General features: G+C 36.4%; 1 protein-coding gene across 12 annotated transcripts in view; it reads left to right on the top strand.

Annotated features, from left to right (window-relative positions):
• The window catches only part of ASPP (Ankyrin-repeat, SH3-domain, and Proline-rich-region containing Protein), a 602,088-nt gene that overhangs the window by 282,597 nt on the left and 300,386 nt on the right, over positions 1 to 19,105 (top strand). The window contains exon 1 of one of the 12 annotated variants that reach the window (XM_074125843.1): positions 7,602 to 7,712. The exons of the other annotated variants lie outside the window; for them this stretch is intronic. Coding sequence (XP_073981944.1) covers positions 7,617 to 7,712 — 96 coding nt within the window. The 5' untranslated portion in view covers positions 7,602 to 7,616. Of the gene's footprint in view, positions 1 to 7,601; positions 7,713 to 19,105 lie in introns of those variants that run through there. 12 annotated transcript variants of the gene reach the window in all.

Raw genomic sequence — 19,105 nt, 5'->3', positions numbered from 1 at the left:
AGAAATAGGCAGAACTCAAAAACCAAAACTCTGCAAGTTCAAATTTGATATTTTTGGTATCTTAGCTGCTACCAACAGATCTGACGATCTAAAAGTAGGTGTCATGGACGGAAGCGACTAGCAAACCTACTTTACTATGAAGTTCTCATAATAACCATTAAATAAAATCAAAATCCTAGACCGAGGTAATCGAACCTACTAAACCAACAATACATCTTAGCTTTGCGGGTCTAGCCTACAACCGCCTAACTTACTTTACTATAAATTTCTCATATTAACCATTAAATAAAATCCAAGACCAAGACCAGGGGAATCGAACCCATTAAACCAACAATACATCTTTGTTGTGCGGGTCTAGCCTCTAACCGCTCGGCCATCGTCGCTTCTATCGCCTAAAATGTTGTTTGAGTTATACAAAATTGTCAAATATTTCTACTGAAAATATATTGAGAGGACAAAAGTTAATGAAGAGACGCTCTTGTTCCAAATCTTATCTCCAATTCTTCAGGACCTTGATTAACTTATATAATTAACGTGATAAGATTAATGACCATTTTAATTATTCCCCAGGGAGAAATGATACGGCAGTAATTAATATACATTATAGACTCACCTTGGGATATTAACTTCCCATATTTAAATGGTTGCTAGCCTGTTTTGCGGCCGTCTTGCCTCCCTGCTCTCCCTAAATACACCTTAGTAATTAACGATCTCCCGTTGCTAAGGTACTCATTTAGTTAATTGAGAAATAGTAGCTAATAAGGTTTTGGTTCCTCAAGGAATATTTCTCGTTATTGTGTCAAAAATTATTTAGTTAAATTGGTACTCTAAATTTTGTTCCTTGTACTGTCCCAAAAGAGGGAGCAGCTGATTCAGACAAAAATTTTGTAAATACATTTTTTAAAGAGAAATAAAAATTTAGTATAATTCCTCAGAAAAATTAAGAAATTAATTTAGAAAGAGAAGTTTTAGGAGAAAACTGATTCTTCAATGTGGATGTCGTAGATTTAAACTTAACTTCAACTCTGAACCCTCTGGTTTAATTGTAAAATTAGCGCTTCCATCTGTTGTTAGAACATATTTGTTACATCAACGTTTTAAACTTTTCTGGGTGTTACTTGCTACATTGATGCTGTTAGTGAAGGATGTTAGGTACTGTTGTTGGAGAAGGGTGCCTTAGTCAGAGGATCTGTGAGGCCACGAATGGGCCCCAGTATCTGCTACCCTAAGTAACTGTTATTATTCAAACGACCTGTCTCTGTTACAGTATCATTTCAAATCCGACAGAGACAACCTTATAGAACTTATTCCTGAAGGCGATGAGGCCTAGTAAGCCCTTTTTTTTGGCGGTTGTTTGTAGTAGAATTGAATTGAAATAAAATTAAGTGTGTCTATGCTGGAATGGTTTAAACTTGCTCGCACAACAGCAGTTCTGCTAAAACTTGTCCTTTTTTTAGAATCGCTGTTCAGAGATCCGTTTAGAAATTTTACTAAAATTACTTTTACTTTTTTTTTTTGTGGCATTGGCTTCCGCCATACGGTCATCATCTTCTAGGTGATTATCACTAGAATATCACTCACTCTCCATTCTTACTTATAAATACATTCGCTTCACACATTCATCTCTCTACTATATACAACTATTTACATAACCTTACAACTAATGGATGGATCAGTACTCTATATTCCTGCCATCCTTATAGCTTAACCGAAATTAAAATCACCGTAATCCTTCTCTAATCATTTTCTTCCATTCATTCTAATCGGCTATAACTTTTAAATATATTCATATTTCATTGCTAGCTCTGCTATAGATTTAAGCACATATATGTTGGTGGAGAATATTATGTCTTCTTAGCGAAAGGGTGCATCTAATTACCTGTTTACGTCGTCAAACATTCGTTTCCTTTCTACCACATAACGTGGACATATCATTATTATATGTTTGAAATTCTCCTCCTCATTGCAATCTACGCAAAGAGGAGAGGACCTTCAGTTATTTAACGGGAAAATGTTAAAGGAATGGAAGCTTTACATCTGCCTCTAAACTGAATTTAAAATGCCCTGTGAAGAAGCATAAAATCACCCTAAAACTATGTTATGCCCTTAAAGTTCTATTTTAGTGATAGTTTCTATGCCCCCACTACCACCAGCATACTAACGAGAAATTAATAATTCTTTAACTTTTTAATTATTTATGTTGATTAAATATTTATATTTTATTTTGATTTTACAGGTGAGTGGGTTTTGCGTTAACGTGAATTTTGGTGCTGGGTAAGTTATTTCTTTTAAAGTTAAATATTTGTTATAAAAGCATCGCATATAAAGGGAATCTCAAGTAGTTTCTCTGGAGAATGTAAATTTTTAACTTATTTGAAGCTCAGAATAGCCCTATACAGCTTTAATGCACTTCGGAAAATTATTTTCCACATTATTAACGTCTGAAGTTTTTCATGTCTAAAGGGAAATTTCCAAATACCCATAACTAATGATTCAAAGATTTGAAAATTTTGGCTATAACTAGGTTTTTTTGGAGCTTCAAGAAATATGAGATCAATCTCAAATAACCAAATGGGCATAAACAAGGTGGGTGGTACATTGGACATCGTTTGCTACCCAAAAATCTGATAGTTTGGGCGGGAAGAGCCATTTTCGATATTAATAGAGCATCACGACTCCACCGGGACGTGGGGAAAATGAGGATGGAGATGAATTTTAATGCAGATCGTCTTTCTTTTTCGTAGTCAACATAACGTGCCAGTGGCTGGATCTGCTACAGCTCGCAGCTTCCTTAATTCTTGTCATCTTTCCTTCAGAATCCTCTTCTAAAAGCATAGTACAACAGAGAAACGTATCCAGCATAAGTAAGTTAAGATTTGTGGAGACCACCTGTTAGTTAATATGGAGATAGAAATGTGGAGCACCACCTTATCGTTGTTTTAAAATTTTTCTTTTTTCAAAATGTCCAAACACCATGTCATATTTTCAACTTAGCGTTTCCTTTAGTTATATCAATTTTGAGTTCGCCAGAAATGCTCATTAGAAATGTTCTGTGTAAGTGGGCGTGTTGAAGGAGAACAAAACGCTGTCATTTAAGGGCATTTTTATGTGAGGGAGTAGGGCTTATCCTGGCTAAGGATGTTACTCCACTGGGAGGAAAAACCAAGATACCCAGGGCTTTGTAATTAGTAAAGATGATCACGAGTTTCTGGTGGCGCTTCAGTCGTCGTTCAGGAGTATCGGGTACGGTTAGGGCTTAACTCTTTGGGGCTAAGTGGGTTAAAAACTGTCCCACCTTTTGCTTAGCTTTTTATGCATGGTGGGATATATTTTAACCCACCTCGAAAAGTTGAAGTTATTCATAGTCATAGATAATTTGTTCATTTATTTTGCAACTGTATCCAGTACAATAAGCTAAAGAGATGAGAGATAAGGATAGCGCAAATACACATGCACGTACATATGTGTACATACATACACGCGCACATCCATGTGCGCCAAGGGCGTGAGTGAAGTGAACGACGATCATCCAGTGATGGAAGCCGTTAGTTCGCCACGTTGGCAAGCTTATACAACAACCATCCTGGGAGATCGGCGTTATATGTTGAGATGATCGCGTGGTCACCGCCGCTTTAGTCTGCGCTGTGGATTTGAAGGAAGAGTTCTGGTAGACATGTTGTGGGTTCAGGGGATTGTAATGATTGTCAAGATTTGAGTGGAGTTTTGTGTATCGAGACTGGGCTATTTCAGTAACGAGAGAAATATTTAGATCAGAGTGTAAATGGGAATTAATTTAATTTTTTTCTTATTTTGAATAATAATTATGTAAAATAATCGAAATGAATTTTTATTACCATTTTTTGTTATAATAAAAGAAATTCTGCGCAACTAGGGTTGTTATTTACTATAAAATCGTGTGCCTCAAAGAGTTAAAAGCTGTTATTTTGATAGGCTTGATGGGATGATAGGATAAGGAGTTGAAGAATCTTTGATGGTGGAATTCTATCAGTTTAGGACCCGAAGGGATTGGCATTAAGTAGGGTTTTCAATAATTAGAATATTTTGCGAAGGATTTAGGATTATAAGGATTCGGTAAAGATTCAGAATGATTAGCAGAACCATAAAGTCTTTAGTCCGTTGGTCGTAACAAAGTTTTGTACAAAGAAAGTGTGTTTTGCAAAGTAAGATCGTTTGTTGGGTAGTCTTATTAGCATAGGAAATTTTCTTGTTAGTCTTTATTCTTTTAAGTCTGGTGTGAGGATTTCAAGTTAGTAGTTTTTCCATTTATAACTCAAGATAATGTGCTCTGTCAGAAGTAGAAACCAGCCTGCCTGTGGTTGAATTTAACACCAGAACAAATAGAATGTCCGTTGCGTAAAAAGTGGTTTGAATAGATTTTTATTCATTCATCCCAAAATTAAAATTTCTAAATATATCTTAATAAGTAATGCGAGCAAGTTTCGACAGGCATGGAGTTGTTAAAGAACCTTCTAAAAGTGGTTCTAAATTACAACTCTCACTTATGGCCATTCCAAGTTTGTAAAGAAAGTGGTAATGTCTGAAACAGACGTTAAAAGACCCAATGGATTTTATTTTTCACCTTTTTTCCTGTTTAAAAATAAAAAGAAAATAAAAAGGAAAAATGGAAAAAGTTTTCGTCCTTTGCAAGCGACAGATTGTTGGAAAGAAAATAATGGTTGATATTTCCTCTATTAGATTCATCAGTCACTTATGTCAATTACAAAAACTCTTCTCTAACCAATGTTTACTAGAATAATGGCCGGAGTTTTCTAATTTTAGTTTTAACTAGGCCACAATACAGCTACTTGAGATTGCCTTGTTCATCCTCTTCTTTTCTATCTCCTTCTACAGTTTGAGCACAAAGAAAAAAAGAGTTTATAATGATTTCTAAAGTTCTTCATGATGGATTGAACCAAGCATCATTCTACTGGTGATGAACAAACATTTATTGAAACTCACATTTATTCAAACATAATTATAATTTACCATTATTATTATCAGTACGCGTCTTGCATTTTAACCGTGTCATTATATAATATTATTTAATTTAATAATTGGCCATTAATTTCCGCAGTAAATAATAGACCGTGCTTTTTATTATTAATCATATTGTGCTTAACAATGATCGTGCTTAGCCGAACAATCACTCTTCACCGATGAACGGTTTTAAATTGAAAGTAATGCTGTAAATAAATTCTGTTTAAACCAAATATGTTTTGTTGGTGTGGCGATACATGTACGAGGCAAACCCATCGCCTATCCTGCTGCCCTGTAATCGCTACTAATATGGGGAAATGGGGCGATCGTGTTTTTTCAATGTGAATATAATTTTTGAAGGCTTTCTCTTGGTATCAGGAAAATTGATTCAGTTCAAATTTTTGATATTCTTAGTATTGCCAACAGGAGTCGCATTGATTTTCAGACAATTAGACAACTTTTTTTGATAAGATTTTTTTCAAAATTGAGAATCGTACTGAGCGGAAATCAACAGAGACGATATTAAAAAAGATTTTGGTACTCCATAAAAATGAATGCATAAAATTGTGCATTCGCATCGATAATTTCTAGAGCATCCCTCTAATGTGCCATGTTTATCATATGTACGGATTCATTACCTTTGTTATATTAATAGGAATGCAATATGTAAGTGAACATTTCGAATTGGAAAAATTGGCCGAGAAAAAAGTTCTATTTTACTCGATAGAGTAAAGAAAAGTAATCGCCTATTTTTTCACGCGGGCTTAACGTCCAACTACCAATTAGGTGTCGTGGACGGAGGCGACTAGCTAACTATACTTTACTGTAAAGTTCTCATATTAACCTTTAAATAATATCCAAGGCTTAGAGATAGGGAATCGAACCCGGTAGATACTAGCTTACAGGTCTCGCCTCTAACCGCTCGGCTACCGTGGCACCTTATTTTACTCAATAAAATTAGGTGTTTTTAACCATTTTTCCCCCCACCCAAAATTGTACCCAAAAATTTCTTAAAATAAATTGCGATGGAAAATAAAAGTCGTGTTAAATTTTGTACCATTAATTTTTTTTGTTTTGAAAGGTGCACAACATCGAAGGCCCTTTACACCTGAACTATACCGGAAAATAGACACTTTACTGTATTACTATTGGTTGCCCTAACCCATTCCTTCTAACCTATCTAACTAATGTTGGGGTGGAGCACTCGATATTCCTCGCACCCCATAGAGATCTAGCCTAAATTTTAAAATCTATTTACATAAAATTTATATACACACTCATAACCATTAATTTATTTTTTATTGTACTTTTAGTTAATTTATTTGTATCGCGATGCTTCCTCAGAGGTGATAGATGATTGGTTCCCTTAATAAGATGATAGTTAACAGAGTGGGGGGAGAATTTATGAAATACATGGAATTCATGGAATGAGAGGATTTAAGAATTAGATAAGCCTTTTGAGCATTTGGCGCTATTGAAACCTTTGGAACGTTGAGACCAAAGGAGATAGTAGCGCAAAAAGAACTAATAGGAAATGTCCTCCACCTCTTTAGTAGGGGAGGTTTCTTCTACTAGACCTAAGAAAGGGGCTGACACAATAAGCCTCTTGTGGCTGCGGTGCCGTAGGGCATAGGTCCCGTCCCGTTTCTACTTCTAATTCTAAACCTTTGAGCAGACTTTGGCTATAATATTCAGTCATAAAGATTAAGAATTATTAAAGGACAGTGCTGTTTCATCTTGAGCGAGGAGCCGATGGTTGAATAGACAAGTCATCAGCTCCGAAAGCCGAAACAGTCCTAGAAATTGCATTCGGTGGCATTTTTTCTATTTGAATTCTTTGTATAAGTTTTTCGTATATTCCTATCTATTACAAGGAGAAAGCTGATAGTGCTGTAGGAGCTGGCGATATTTGTAGCTTTGGAGATCATTCTTAATGAGCAGAATTCCCACAGAATGGGAAAGTTATACAAATAACTAACACATAAAATGAACAAATACCCGTAACTTTTGTTCCTATTGTTTTCCCCATTGTTCCATATTTATGAATGAAATGTTTAATTGAATGTAAAATGTGAACATAAAAAGCTCACGTACATAGTATATAGAACAAGAAAGGAGGGTAACAGTAAAAAGTGATAGTAAAGGTTTTTAGTTTGCGATAATGAAGAAATGCTGACTAGGTATTTCTATGTGTCACCAAGTTTAAAATGTTAAAGAGGGGAACTGTGCCGGGACGGCTAGTGACTGACAAAACGGTCCCAGAACAGTATGGCGCGCCTGAACAGATATAGACTAGAATTACTCCTATGAGAGACGGTGTAATACACAGTCTACTCGTGGCTCCCCTGTAACTCTAGTCACGCACTTCTACTTTAAAAAGAAACTTTAATTTCTTAATTACACCAATAAACCAGTTTTAAACCACTCTGATCTTGATTCGGTATTATCTTAGTTGAACGCATTTATTAGGAGTAAAATAGTAAATGTTATTTTTTACAGAATTTCACATTATGTGCGTGCTAATCATATTCACAGTGTTATCGTGTTTTACCCTATAGTGTTCTAGGCCAAGTGAGATTTATGTGCTGTGTTTGTTACTTTAAATAAAAAAGACTGCAATGTCTCTAGACGAAGATCAAGATTATATTGTGAAACTGGATTGTTCACAAGCCGCTTGTCTTGTCAGAATGCTTAAAACTTCGGGTTATAAACCGGTAAGCGGGTAAAAAACTATTATTTATGCATTTTTTTTAAAATGTTTTAGTAGTAAAAGTTTATTTAGTTACAAATAACACATTTTATTGTTTTATAAGCAACAATGATAACAATAAACAACATATCCTCTGTTATAAGTTGAGAAGTTGCCCAGCAACTTCAATACACACTAATAAAACACTCCAATAAAACTTTACTTTCTATTGACTCTCTTCATCAGAGAGGAGATCGTGAGGCCACTAGTCTTTTAAGACGTCTAGAAGTGTTGTCTGGAAATGTTCTGAAAGATATGTATAATGTACCAGTGGATTGTGGTGAGATAGAACGTTAAGATAGAATTTTCTGTAACGGGTTCAAGCAACTTGTGTGACGTAAGGAAGTTTGATTGGTTTGATTGGTGACGTAGAAAGGAGCCTTTAAGACTTTCTAGGATTGGATCCTTTGCAGGTTTGAGCAATAGTAAAAATAGTAAAAGTTTTAGTTAGTAAACTTCGAGACCCACAATCCATGATGGAAGTGCTGAACAAGAATAACTCATTTCACTTATTGCGGAGCTATACTTTTATTTAAAAAAGAACTCGTTAACATCTGAAGTTATGGGAGCTTTCTTCAGCGCACAGCCGGCCTCTGGACAGTATTCTCTTGCTACAGACAACACTAGTCCATCATTGGGCAGTTAGCTGTAAGAAGCAGTTTCTAGAAAGAGAAAACCTAACGATGAACAAATGTGTTCGAACCTGGGATCTCCTTAAGCTTACCACTGAACTAATTGCTTCTCTATGGTGCTATTATCCAGTTATGCGCACCTGATTGGTTGAAATTATTGAACAAAAATTGATTGGCGGTTGAGTTTTTGAGTTTTATCATTGATAGTCAATCTTCTCCTTTGAGTAAATCTGCACTGACCCCAAGTTTTTCAAGAAAATCGCAAAAAAAAATGAATAATCCAATTGTAGTAGTCGGATTTTTCCCTCCAAATTCCATATTTTTCACTCAGAACGTGCATTTCCGTTGTTGGAAACACAACTTTGAAAATTTTATACGCTCGCAAAACTTCTTTAAAGTAAGAGAAAGTAAAAAAACAAAAAAGCAAATTATCTTTGACTGTTGATGAAAGTGTGTTCGCGTGGCGATAAAGCGCGGTGGGCGTTACCACTTAGATAACGTCGCTCAGTTTAGCGGGTCGTTGACTATAGTGAACTGTTATTGCCATTATTCGTCAAGTCAGCGAATCAGTGAAGCGATGTTGAACTAGGAACTCGGTTTTAGCCTTTCAGTTCAATGGGCCAACCGAACTACATCCTTCACCCAAATTCTCTTTCGACAATTCTTGTTTTTAAGAATTAAAAGAATTGTATGGTGTGGGTAAAAAAAAAAGAATCAATTCACTTTCTCCAAAAGTAATGCCTATTTCTTTTCAGGCGCATTTCACACGTCCAACTACCAAATTAGTAGTCGAGTACGGAGGCGATTCACAAACATACTTTAGTACAAAGTTCTCATATTAACCATTAAATAAAATCCAAGGCCTAGACCGGGGGAATCGAACCCACTAAACCAACAATACATCTTAGCTTTGCCGGTCTAGCCTATAACCGTTCGGCCACCGAGGCGTCTAACTTTAGGTAATTAAGAAAAGTAATGCCTATTTTTATCAGGTGGGTTTTACGTCCAACTAGTAAATTAGGTGTCGTGGACGGAGGTACATAGCAAACATACTTTACTGTAAATTTCTTAATATTAACCATTAAATAATTTCCAAGGCCCTAGACTTGGGTATACGTCAACAATACATCAATACATCTTAAGCTATCAGAGAATATCAATGGCCAGGATGTGAAACTGAACTGTAATGAATCGACTAGCCAGGTGTTTAGTTCACATTATCTAGAACGTGTAGGTTATTGCTGCAAGAGCTCGAACTAGATTTCCTAGGAAATTTTTTCAATTTGTCCACCATATCCGATCTAACCCATATCATTCTCGTCTCTGTCTCGACCTGGATGAGCTGCGAAATTCTTGCACGTCTTTCTGGCTTCTTGGAAGTGGAGGAAGTGGAAATCAGAATCCAGGTAACTGGATCTGAAGTAGATCTGCTTCCAGCTTTACAGTAACCACTTAATGGCATAATTATTTATTCGGTCATGCAGATTGGCAAACCAATGATTTCATTATAACCGCATTATAACCTCTTCTAGCTCAAAGTTTACTTAACCAACTTAATCATTGATTAAAACAAATTGTTAATATTCTAACAAATGAATGACTCTGCGAGAACGCTAAATACAATGTATATACCACGTTGCAACATTATATTGAATGCAATTAAATTCACTTTCATTGATACTTAATTGGTATAATAAGTTTTCTGTTTATATAGGCAACTTAATTGGCACATTGCCTTGTTGCATAACTGGATCTATTACTCACTAACTTAGCCTTGCTCTTGGCAAACTGTCTTTTTACTGACCAGTTTATTTTTGCTTTATAATTTTAATTCTGATACACTCGTTATTGGAATTTTCAATATTTATATGAATTTCTGGATTATAAAACTTATCCAGCAATGTAGGGGTGTCAAAACTCAAAGCACGGGCCACTTGGTGCAAAATAGGCAAGATTCACGAGGGCCACAAACATTTTTACAAAACTTTTTTCCTAGTTTCCCAATATCTGGATTCTCAGAGACTGAGAACAGACAATCTACATTAAGGTAGATAGATGTTTATCAGGCGCCATGGTAGCCGAGCGGCTAGAAGCGAGTCCAGTAAAGCTAATATGTATTGTGCTACGGGGTTCGATTCCCGGTCTTAGGCCTTGGATTTTATTTAATGGTTAATAAAAGAAATTTACAGTAAAGTATGTTTGCTAGTCGCCTCCGTCCACGACACCTAATTGGTAGTTGCACGTTAAGCCCCACCTGAAAAAATAGGCAATTACTTTACTTTACTTAGATGTTTATCTGTCAATCTTGATCTGTATATAGTTTTAATTTATTTCAAGGACGGAAATAGTTGTCGACATAAGTTCTTACTCCAAAATGTTTACTGCAAACATTTTCTTACCTAAGTAAGAAATATACTTGGGAATTCCTACTTCTCCTTTTAAAACCGAATCATTCTGGAATTCCACTGAGAGTGGCAGGACATATTGGTTTCCGAACGTCTCTGGAACTAAGTCAGCGTTTTTATTCAAAGGCCCTCCCAGTAAAGGCCCTAGGCCCACGTGTATACTCGTCTTCAGTAGTTAACGGAAACTGGGAATTGTGTGTACCGATATTTTGCTTCGATCTCTCCCCTAGGCCCTATTTCCTTCATAAAAACTTTTTCTATTTTCATTTTATTTCAGAACATCGTGGGCCACAAAAAATTACCTGGGAGGGCACATGGGATTTACAGCCATAAAGACTGTGGGAGATCTAGGGTTCAAATCCAGCTGCAGAACCATAGATTTCCTCTTTCTTTTACAGCCGTAATGTCCGTATACGTATAGCTGGCTGAAATGAGGCTGTCAATGCACTGAAAATAAAACTCCAGCGCCAATAATCTCTCAGTTATTGACCTACCTTAATTTAAATTTTAATAAATAGCAATTAAAAATTAATTCAACCTGGATTTTCAGGTTTTTAAAAGACTTCTCCGGAAAACAACAAAATTTTCTTTAAACTTTGAGTGAAATAGTAAACTGGTAAATCGAAAAAACCCATTTTCAAGGAAATATCAAAAAAATGAAAAACCCTATCCAGTTCTACTTCCTTTTTATAGATTTTAATCGCTCGAATCGTCAGGTCCCTAAGCTGGTTCCTAAAAAGGAAATTAAGCTCCAGCTTCCGCCGATTTTTCCGTTTATGAAATGTTTATACTATATACAACATATATACGTCTCACACGACAGAATTTAGTAGTTAGCACTGGTTTTATTAAGCGCCATCTGGAACCGTTAAAAAGAAATTGGGAGCTCCCAGAGCTTGTCATCTTGACTTGAGTCATGAATCTTTTCACTAGCATCTCTAATTAATGGTAGTAAAAAAAAAGACACAGAGTTTCACTATGTGACGTCATTTCCGTCTTGTATATTTTGTTTTTCGAATCTCATTAGTGTCCATTCATAACATGTTACATATCCCCTCCACACTTCATTTATAAATATATCGTTAATTTGTCCGTACTAGCAGCAAGATGGTGGTCCATTTCTTTTTAAATCCATACTCTTACTGCTCAGTGTAGGAAGTGATTTTTAAGATTAAAGTGCGCTATTTTTGAGATTTAGCATTTTAAAATGAAACCAAGTTTCTAGGTTGTATCTGAATATTTGGATCTAAAGTACTCTCGTAGTAATCAAGTTAAATCTGTTACTTTCGTAAAGAAAATTCCAAAATAAGTTTTTCACTGTTTTCCGGCCATAAAATTTAATAAAAGCGGTTATTTAGATGTGTGCACTAATTAAAACTAGTTACAACAGTAGGATATTTAAATTATTTGAGTACAATCGGCGAAATGGGAATGATTGTTCCCATTAGGGAGTCAAGTTAGGATGCAAGTTGGTCAAAATATGGCATAATAATGTTGACGGTCCTTTCTGCTGACACCCAGTCAGTCAAATTGCACTTCATGCAATTGAAATGAACTGGAGACACTCCCAGGTATATTGTGTTTCATTGACACAGAAACCATTTCATTGGGACTAAACTGAAGGTAGTTGGAAAAATAAAATTAAGAGTTTTTGCCAAGGCAACGATGCCTTTTTCCCCGAATTTGGGAGAAGTATGAAATTGACTTCGCCGGAACGTTCTGTAAGTTTAGCAATAGATCATAAACTTAGAGCTAAGGAAGGAGCTGCGTTGATAACAATGATTCCTTAGCCCAGGGGTCGGCAACCCGCCGCTCGCGAGCCGCATGCGGCTCTTTTATCTAAATTTTGTGGCTCTTCAGCCTGTCTAAAATAAATTGTATATTTCATTTTATTAAAACAAATGAAAATTTCAACTATTAAAGTAAAGATATTTTTTCGAAAAGAATTTTAAATGTGATAGGTTTGAAATTGAATATAATCATATTAAAATACAGTACGTAATATATAGGACTGCCGCCATTTTCATTCAAACACAGGTTTAGTTACTATTTATTTGTTTATTTACTTTGCAATATGTTAAAATAAATATATAAAACATTTAAATGTTATTGAATATCATAAAATAATACTTTGCGAGTACAAATGATCTACTAGAGCTTTTTACACTATCATTCTTGCGGCCCTTGGTAAGATTTATTAAAATTATTTAAGGAGAAATGGCTCTTTACTTAAAATAGGTTGCCGACCCCTGCCTTAGCCCATTGTCGATGCTGTAGAACAGAGTTGAAGCAGTGGATTTTGAAGTAACTCCCCGGAAATGGTGTCTGATCCCAAAGAAATTCTTGGCCGGTCGAAAACGGCTGTGGTTTTGGCTTTAGCAGGTACCGGAACCCGCCAGTTGGTTCAGGTGTTGAGTGGACATGCGAATTTAGCGTACCATCTTTTTTTAAATGCGGCCTTAGCCAATCGCCAATCTGCGCACCGGCTGTGGTGAGTCCAATGATACTGTGCGGCACTTTGTAGAGATGTGTTCCCTTTATTTTAGATTCCTCATCTTCGGGAGGTTAAATGTTTCCCTCCAGGAGATTGTGGCATCTGGTAATCTTTACCAGAACTTTCTAGGTTTATTCAGTGCAATGGGCGATTGAGTCGCCATGCTCCCTAGTGTCCTGTCACTACGTACTTTATTAGTTTATTGTACTGTTAACCAGCAATTTTAAGCCGGATTTGTTGTTCTTGAAACCCCGGTGTCTCCTATGAGATGCGCTCCTTCCCCTTTTGGGTGGACCCGCCCTCTAATACAAACCAATACAATAGAGCATTAAACCTAAGTTAATTTTTTCCCTTTTTTGTCATTATTTGCTCAGGGTCACCCTTGATGTTCCCTAAGGACATTGTACTCTATAAAAAAGAGTCAGTCTAAATTGAATCAATATGGATACTCTTTGATGGGGATTAGCATATTGGTTAGCGTGCTGCATTCCTAAGCGAAGATCTCACATTACTGGCTCCCGGGTTCGAACCCAGCCGCTGGCCCTTAGATTTTCTCTTCCTATGTGCTTCTTACAGCTCACTGTTCGCTCATTGACAATATATCGAAAGAAGATTCAATTTAATAACAGCAATATTGTAATTTCTGTCAGGTTTTTTTCTTTATTAATAGAGCAGTTTTCAACATAATTTTGTAGTAATAGGCCCAAATTTTAACTTTAAATAACATTACTAAACTTTAATCGTATTTCCTGTTTAACTTTTCCGATATTTTTATTTTGCGGCACCCCTTCTATGAACCCCCTGTACTAGATTCTTGAATTTTCAAGAGCGGTAAATTCCAAATTAGATGGACTAACAAGATCCGGTCCGTTAAAAAATAAAAACTTTGCTAAAATCAAAGGATATTATTACTGAAAAAATTTTCTTTTAAAGCAGAATTCTGGGAAAGCTGGGATACTCGAACTACCATCTCTAAGTGCCTTTGTTTAGGGTTCCCTCAGAGTGGTGGGCGAAGTTTTCACCCTTAGAAAGCTAGTGGAGGAAAACAAGTCACACCAGTTTTTCCTCTTAACTTCCCTTTGGAAAACTTCTCTCCTTATTTATTTATCTCTTAATTTTTCTTCTTTTTCTTCCTTTTAAATAATGAACCTCTTTTTTCTTCATTTTCTTTTTTCTTGATCATTCATCATTGTGTCCATCACTTTGGCCACCATTCTAACTGTTAGGAACTAACAGCATTCTTTCGATTATCAACAGGTCCTTTTTTTTATTATTTTATTCATTCCTTTCCATTTTGAATTCTTCCTTTTGGTAAAGAAGTTAAATAAGAAATAATTTTTCTGTCTTAGGATGACAGTAAATCTTCTTTAGTTATGAAACATGGATATGTAAGATGTGCCACCATTGTAATTCTTTTTGAGTTAACGCTTAGTTTGTAGGTAAATAGAGAGAGACTTCTTTTATGTCTCTCCTGCCCACTGGAGGTCTACCTGGGACATTTTTTTCTTGTATTACCGTTACCTATGTTGAAAATGTGGTCAGATCCGCCGTGCTTGGGGATAAATGGGCCTCCAGTTTGCCACCGGTAAATCACCATGGTTACCTTACCAGTTTATAGTGTTCCTCAAATTTATTTTTACTCTAGAGGTAAGATTAGATGGGTTTCAAGATGTATTCTAGATCCTGCTAGCAGAAGGCTTAACGGGCTAGCTACTTGTAGGTACTCGTACAGAAGGAGAAATCTCTCTTTTTTTTTTACTAAGTCCACGATTTTACTTCAGTCGTATATTGTATGTCATATCTTTAAGGCTGAAAGTGACAAAAATGTCGAACAAACCTTAGCCACTCAATATGCAGGATGTAAGATTTAGTTTCCTTCTTCCTTGACACTCTCTGCACAGGATCACCCTATGTGATCCCTACGGCCATTAAAATTGTATCAATATGGGTATTTCTGGTAAAGGATTAGCTCATTGCTTCTAAGAGGAGATCCCAGGTTTGAACCCAGCTACTGTCCCGTACATTTCCTCTTCCTACGAGCTTCTCACAGCTCACTATCTCTGCACATGGACCGAATGGTGGCAGTAAAATGACGTACTCCGAGCTACTTAGATTTTGACGCACCTTAGAGCAAAATAAAATAGATAAATAAATTGTTTTTTGGGAAGATTTGAAGCTAAGCTATCCAAAATATTTTGTACCACTTTTATGCTAAAAAAAAAAGATTTCAAAATTCCTTCACCAAAATGCGGAGGAGGTAAGAGAAATTCTTTAGTGTTCAATCCAGATTTATAAAAAATCTGGATTATCTAGTTCGACATCTCAACACTGAAGTTTAAATAGCACAACTGCGAAGCTAATATGTATTGTGGTACTGGGTTCGATTTCCGGCCTTAGGCCTTGGATTTTATTTAATGGTTAATAAAAGAACTTTACAGTAAAGTATGTTTGCTAGTCGCCTCCGTCCACGACACCTAATTGGCAGTTGGACGTAAAGCCCGCCTGAAAAAATAGGCATTACTTTACTTTAATAGCACAAAACTAAATTCTAGCTAATACTGCAAAGATTAAATTTAATAAAAAAATAAATAAATGCATTCTTCATTAACAAGTTCTAAAGTTAAACTTATTTTACTTAGAAGCGTTCAAACTAGCGTTAGGGGAAAAAAGAAAAAGAAATAAGTCCAAACAAGATTGGTAAGAATGCTGTAAAGATCCTGAATAATGGTGCAGAGTAATTGCGCTCGCAGAATCTTAATTGTTCACTTTTTTTTTTTGCTTTTTTTACTTGGAGTTTTGTTCTACTATTTTAACGTTAAATGTATAGAATTTGTTTATCTCTCAAAACATGGGTTCTTATCTCGTTGTTAAGTGTTTTATTTAGTTTCTCTCTGCATTGTTACATTTAATTCTGTTAAAACTGTTGTTTACACTTTACTTTGGTTGCTAACTATGAACAAACTTATTTCTTATTAGAACAATGGCAATGCTGGATAGTAGTATGAAAAAGAAATGGTTTTCTTGGCTATTTTAAATCTTTTAAAACAATTAAAATAGCCTTAGTAATGAATTTTATACTCTGTCTATACTAAACAGTTAAAGAGAAAGTCTTGCTATTGTAGGAAATGTTCTTCATCGATTCTGCGTTACAAGATCATCTGTTTTGATCCTAACAGCTGTTTTGGCCAATTTTTTTTTTTTTTAGGCAATGAACCAATGGGTTATTATGCCCTCTGCCCTTGTTCCTTTTGACTAAACTTACTACTAACTAGACTAAGTAACTAAACAACTAAATAACAAACTAAACAACCAAATACTAACAACAACTTATAACAATGTCCTTAAAAATATGATTAACAGATTCAGTATTATCACAGTAGTTATCACAGTAATATAATATTATCACAGTATTATCACTAACAATATCACTAAAGATTATCAACTATTTAATATTATTTACAATTTAGTAATTTCAGGTACATCTATCTATATATAATTATATATGTGAATATCTTGCAGGTACTTTATGACTCTATCGATAGTGCTCTGGTCATTGCCGAGAGCGTCCTCTATTCTCCCTGGTATATGATTAGATACTCTACTCCTATTATACCTGGAACAGCATTATATGCTTCACTGTAAGGGGGACATCACAGGAGCTGCAAATCGGCGCCGCATCTCTATTCATTAAATATCCGTGGGTTAGTCGAGTGTGGCCGATCCTCAATCGAGCTAACACCACTTCTTCCCTTCTGATACCTCTGTAACTACTGTCCCAGGGTGTGACGATATCTTTAATTTCCCTCAGTTTGTTAGCAGTTACTGAGGTCCACTCATCCTGCCAACCCTGAAGGACTTTTATTTTGATCTCCCTGATCACATCAACCGGCAGATGTCTTTGGACCGTAGACTCCATATTGGCTGCCGCCTTTGCTGCCACGTCAGCAGTTTCATTCCCCATTATTCCGGAGTGGCCTGGTATCCAAACGAATATTACATTTGTCCCCTCTTGTCTCAAATTGTACAGCGATGCATGGATGTTCTGTACAATTGGGTGTTTCGAGTACATTTGTCTCAGGGAGAGTAGGGAGCTTGTGGAGTCTGAGCATATCGCTATGTTCCCCACGATGCCTCCCACAGTCACCAATGCCTTGTAGATGGCATACATCTCTGCCAGATAGACACTACTGATGGGCGGCAAGCTGAATTTGTATACCCTATCACGGATAACAACAGCTGCCCCACAACCTTGTGAATTTTTTGATCCATCTGTATAAATCACATGTGTCAACTTCATGCGCTCCAATTTTTCTAAAAAACACTGTTTATAAACATTCTTTGGCGTTGAATTCTTTGGATATTTAAGGAGAGATGAGTCCACTACTATGGGTGGGGTTAACCAGGGTGCTATTGCATGTTGTTGGAAAGTAAACATTGGTGGGATGGACAAATTGTATTCGGACAATAGATGCTTACATCTCAATCCGAATGGTCTAGTTGCACGTACAGCCCTATTGTATCGTTGTTCCAGCGGGAAGCGACTAATTATTCTACAACATGGACTTGATGTTTTGCTGATCAGTTTGACATAAAGAGCTAGTGCTAATTGTCGACGCCTATAGTATAATGTGGGTTCTCCTGCCGCGACATTCATACTCACTATAGGGCTACTCTTAAACGCTCCCAAGGATAACCTGATTCCCTGGTTGTGTATGGAGTCGAGCTGCTTCAGAATGTTCATCCCGGCTGATGAATATACGAAACAGCCATAGTCAATTTTCGATCTAATGACTGATCGATATACTTTAATCATTACTCCTCCATCCGCCCCCCATCGAGTACCAGATAATATCTTCAATAAATTAAGAGACTTCCTAGTTCGTTCTCTTAAATCTTGTACATGTGCTCTCCAAGAAAGGGTTTTATCAAAGATGAGACCGAGAAACCGGGTAGTACTTCCAGTACTTATGGCCATTCCGTTGATATGGAGAATGGGGGTAGGTTGATGCCGCCTTAGCCTGGAGAAAACAACACACTTACTTTTTTCTGGAGAGAATTGAAGCCCATTATTGAGAGACCACTGTGCTAAGTTATCCAGTACGCGTTGTAACATACGTTGGCCGTCTATTACACTGTCCACGGTGAGATAAATTGTGAAGTCGTCAGCAAATAATATAGACTTGACTGGGTTCGGTACATAACGAGTTATCCCGTCTATAGCAATTTTAAAAAGAAGAACACTCAGAATGCTTCCTTGGGGGAGGCCATTACATTGTGTATGTATCCTAGAGTATGCTGTTCCTATTCTTACTCGGAATTTCCTACCATCCAAAAAATTTTTTATGAACATAAGAATGTTCCCATTTACTCCCCACAGATTTAGAGTATCCAATAGCATACGTCTCCACACCATATCATAGGCGTTTTTGATATCAAAGAATACCGCCATTACTTGTTTTCTTTGGACAAAAGCGTCTTGGATTTCGTGCTCTAACATCACAAGAGGTTCTGCGGTGGACCGTCCCTGTCTAAAACCGAACTGGTTTTGTGATAGTAGGTTTCTAGACTCCAAGAAATAATTTAGCCGATTACTTACCATACGCTCCATAACTTTACAAACGCAGCTTGTGAGGGCTATTGGACGATAACTCTTTGGTGAGCGTTTATCTTTACCCTCTTTATGAATTGGAATTATTATTGCTGTCCGCCACTCTGAAGGAAATGAATGACTTGTAAATATTTCGTTATATAAGGATAGAAGAGTGCTTTTAGAGGTGTCATTTAAATTTTTGAGGAATGCGTAGGGAATATCATCTGGACCAGGAGC

The sequence above is a fragment of the Rhodnius prolixus genome, unplaced genomic scaffold, assembly GCF_049639745.1.
Source record: "Rhodnius prolixus isolate KJV_2025 unplaced genomic scaffold, Rpr scaffold_3, whole genome shotgun sequence".
NCBI lineage: Eukaryota > Metazoa > Arthropoda > Insecta > Hemiptera > Reduviidae > Rhodnius > Rhodnius prolixus.
The sequence above is the reverse complement of the archived record's forward strand: the minus strand, read 5'-3'. Positions and strand labels throughout refer to the sequence as shown.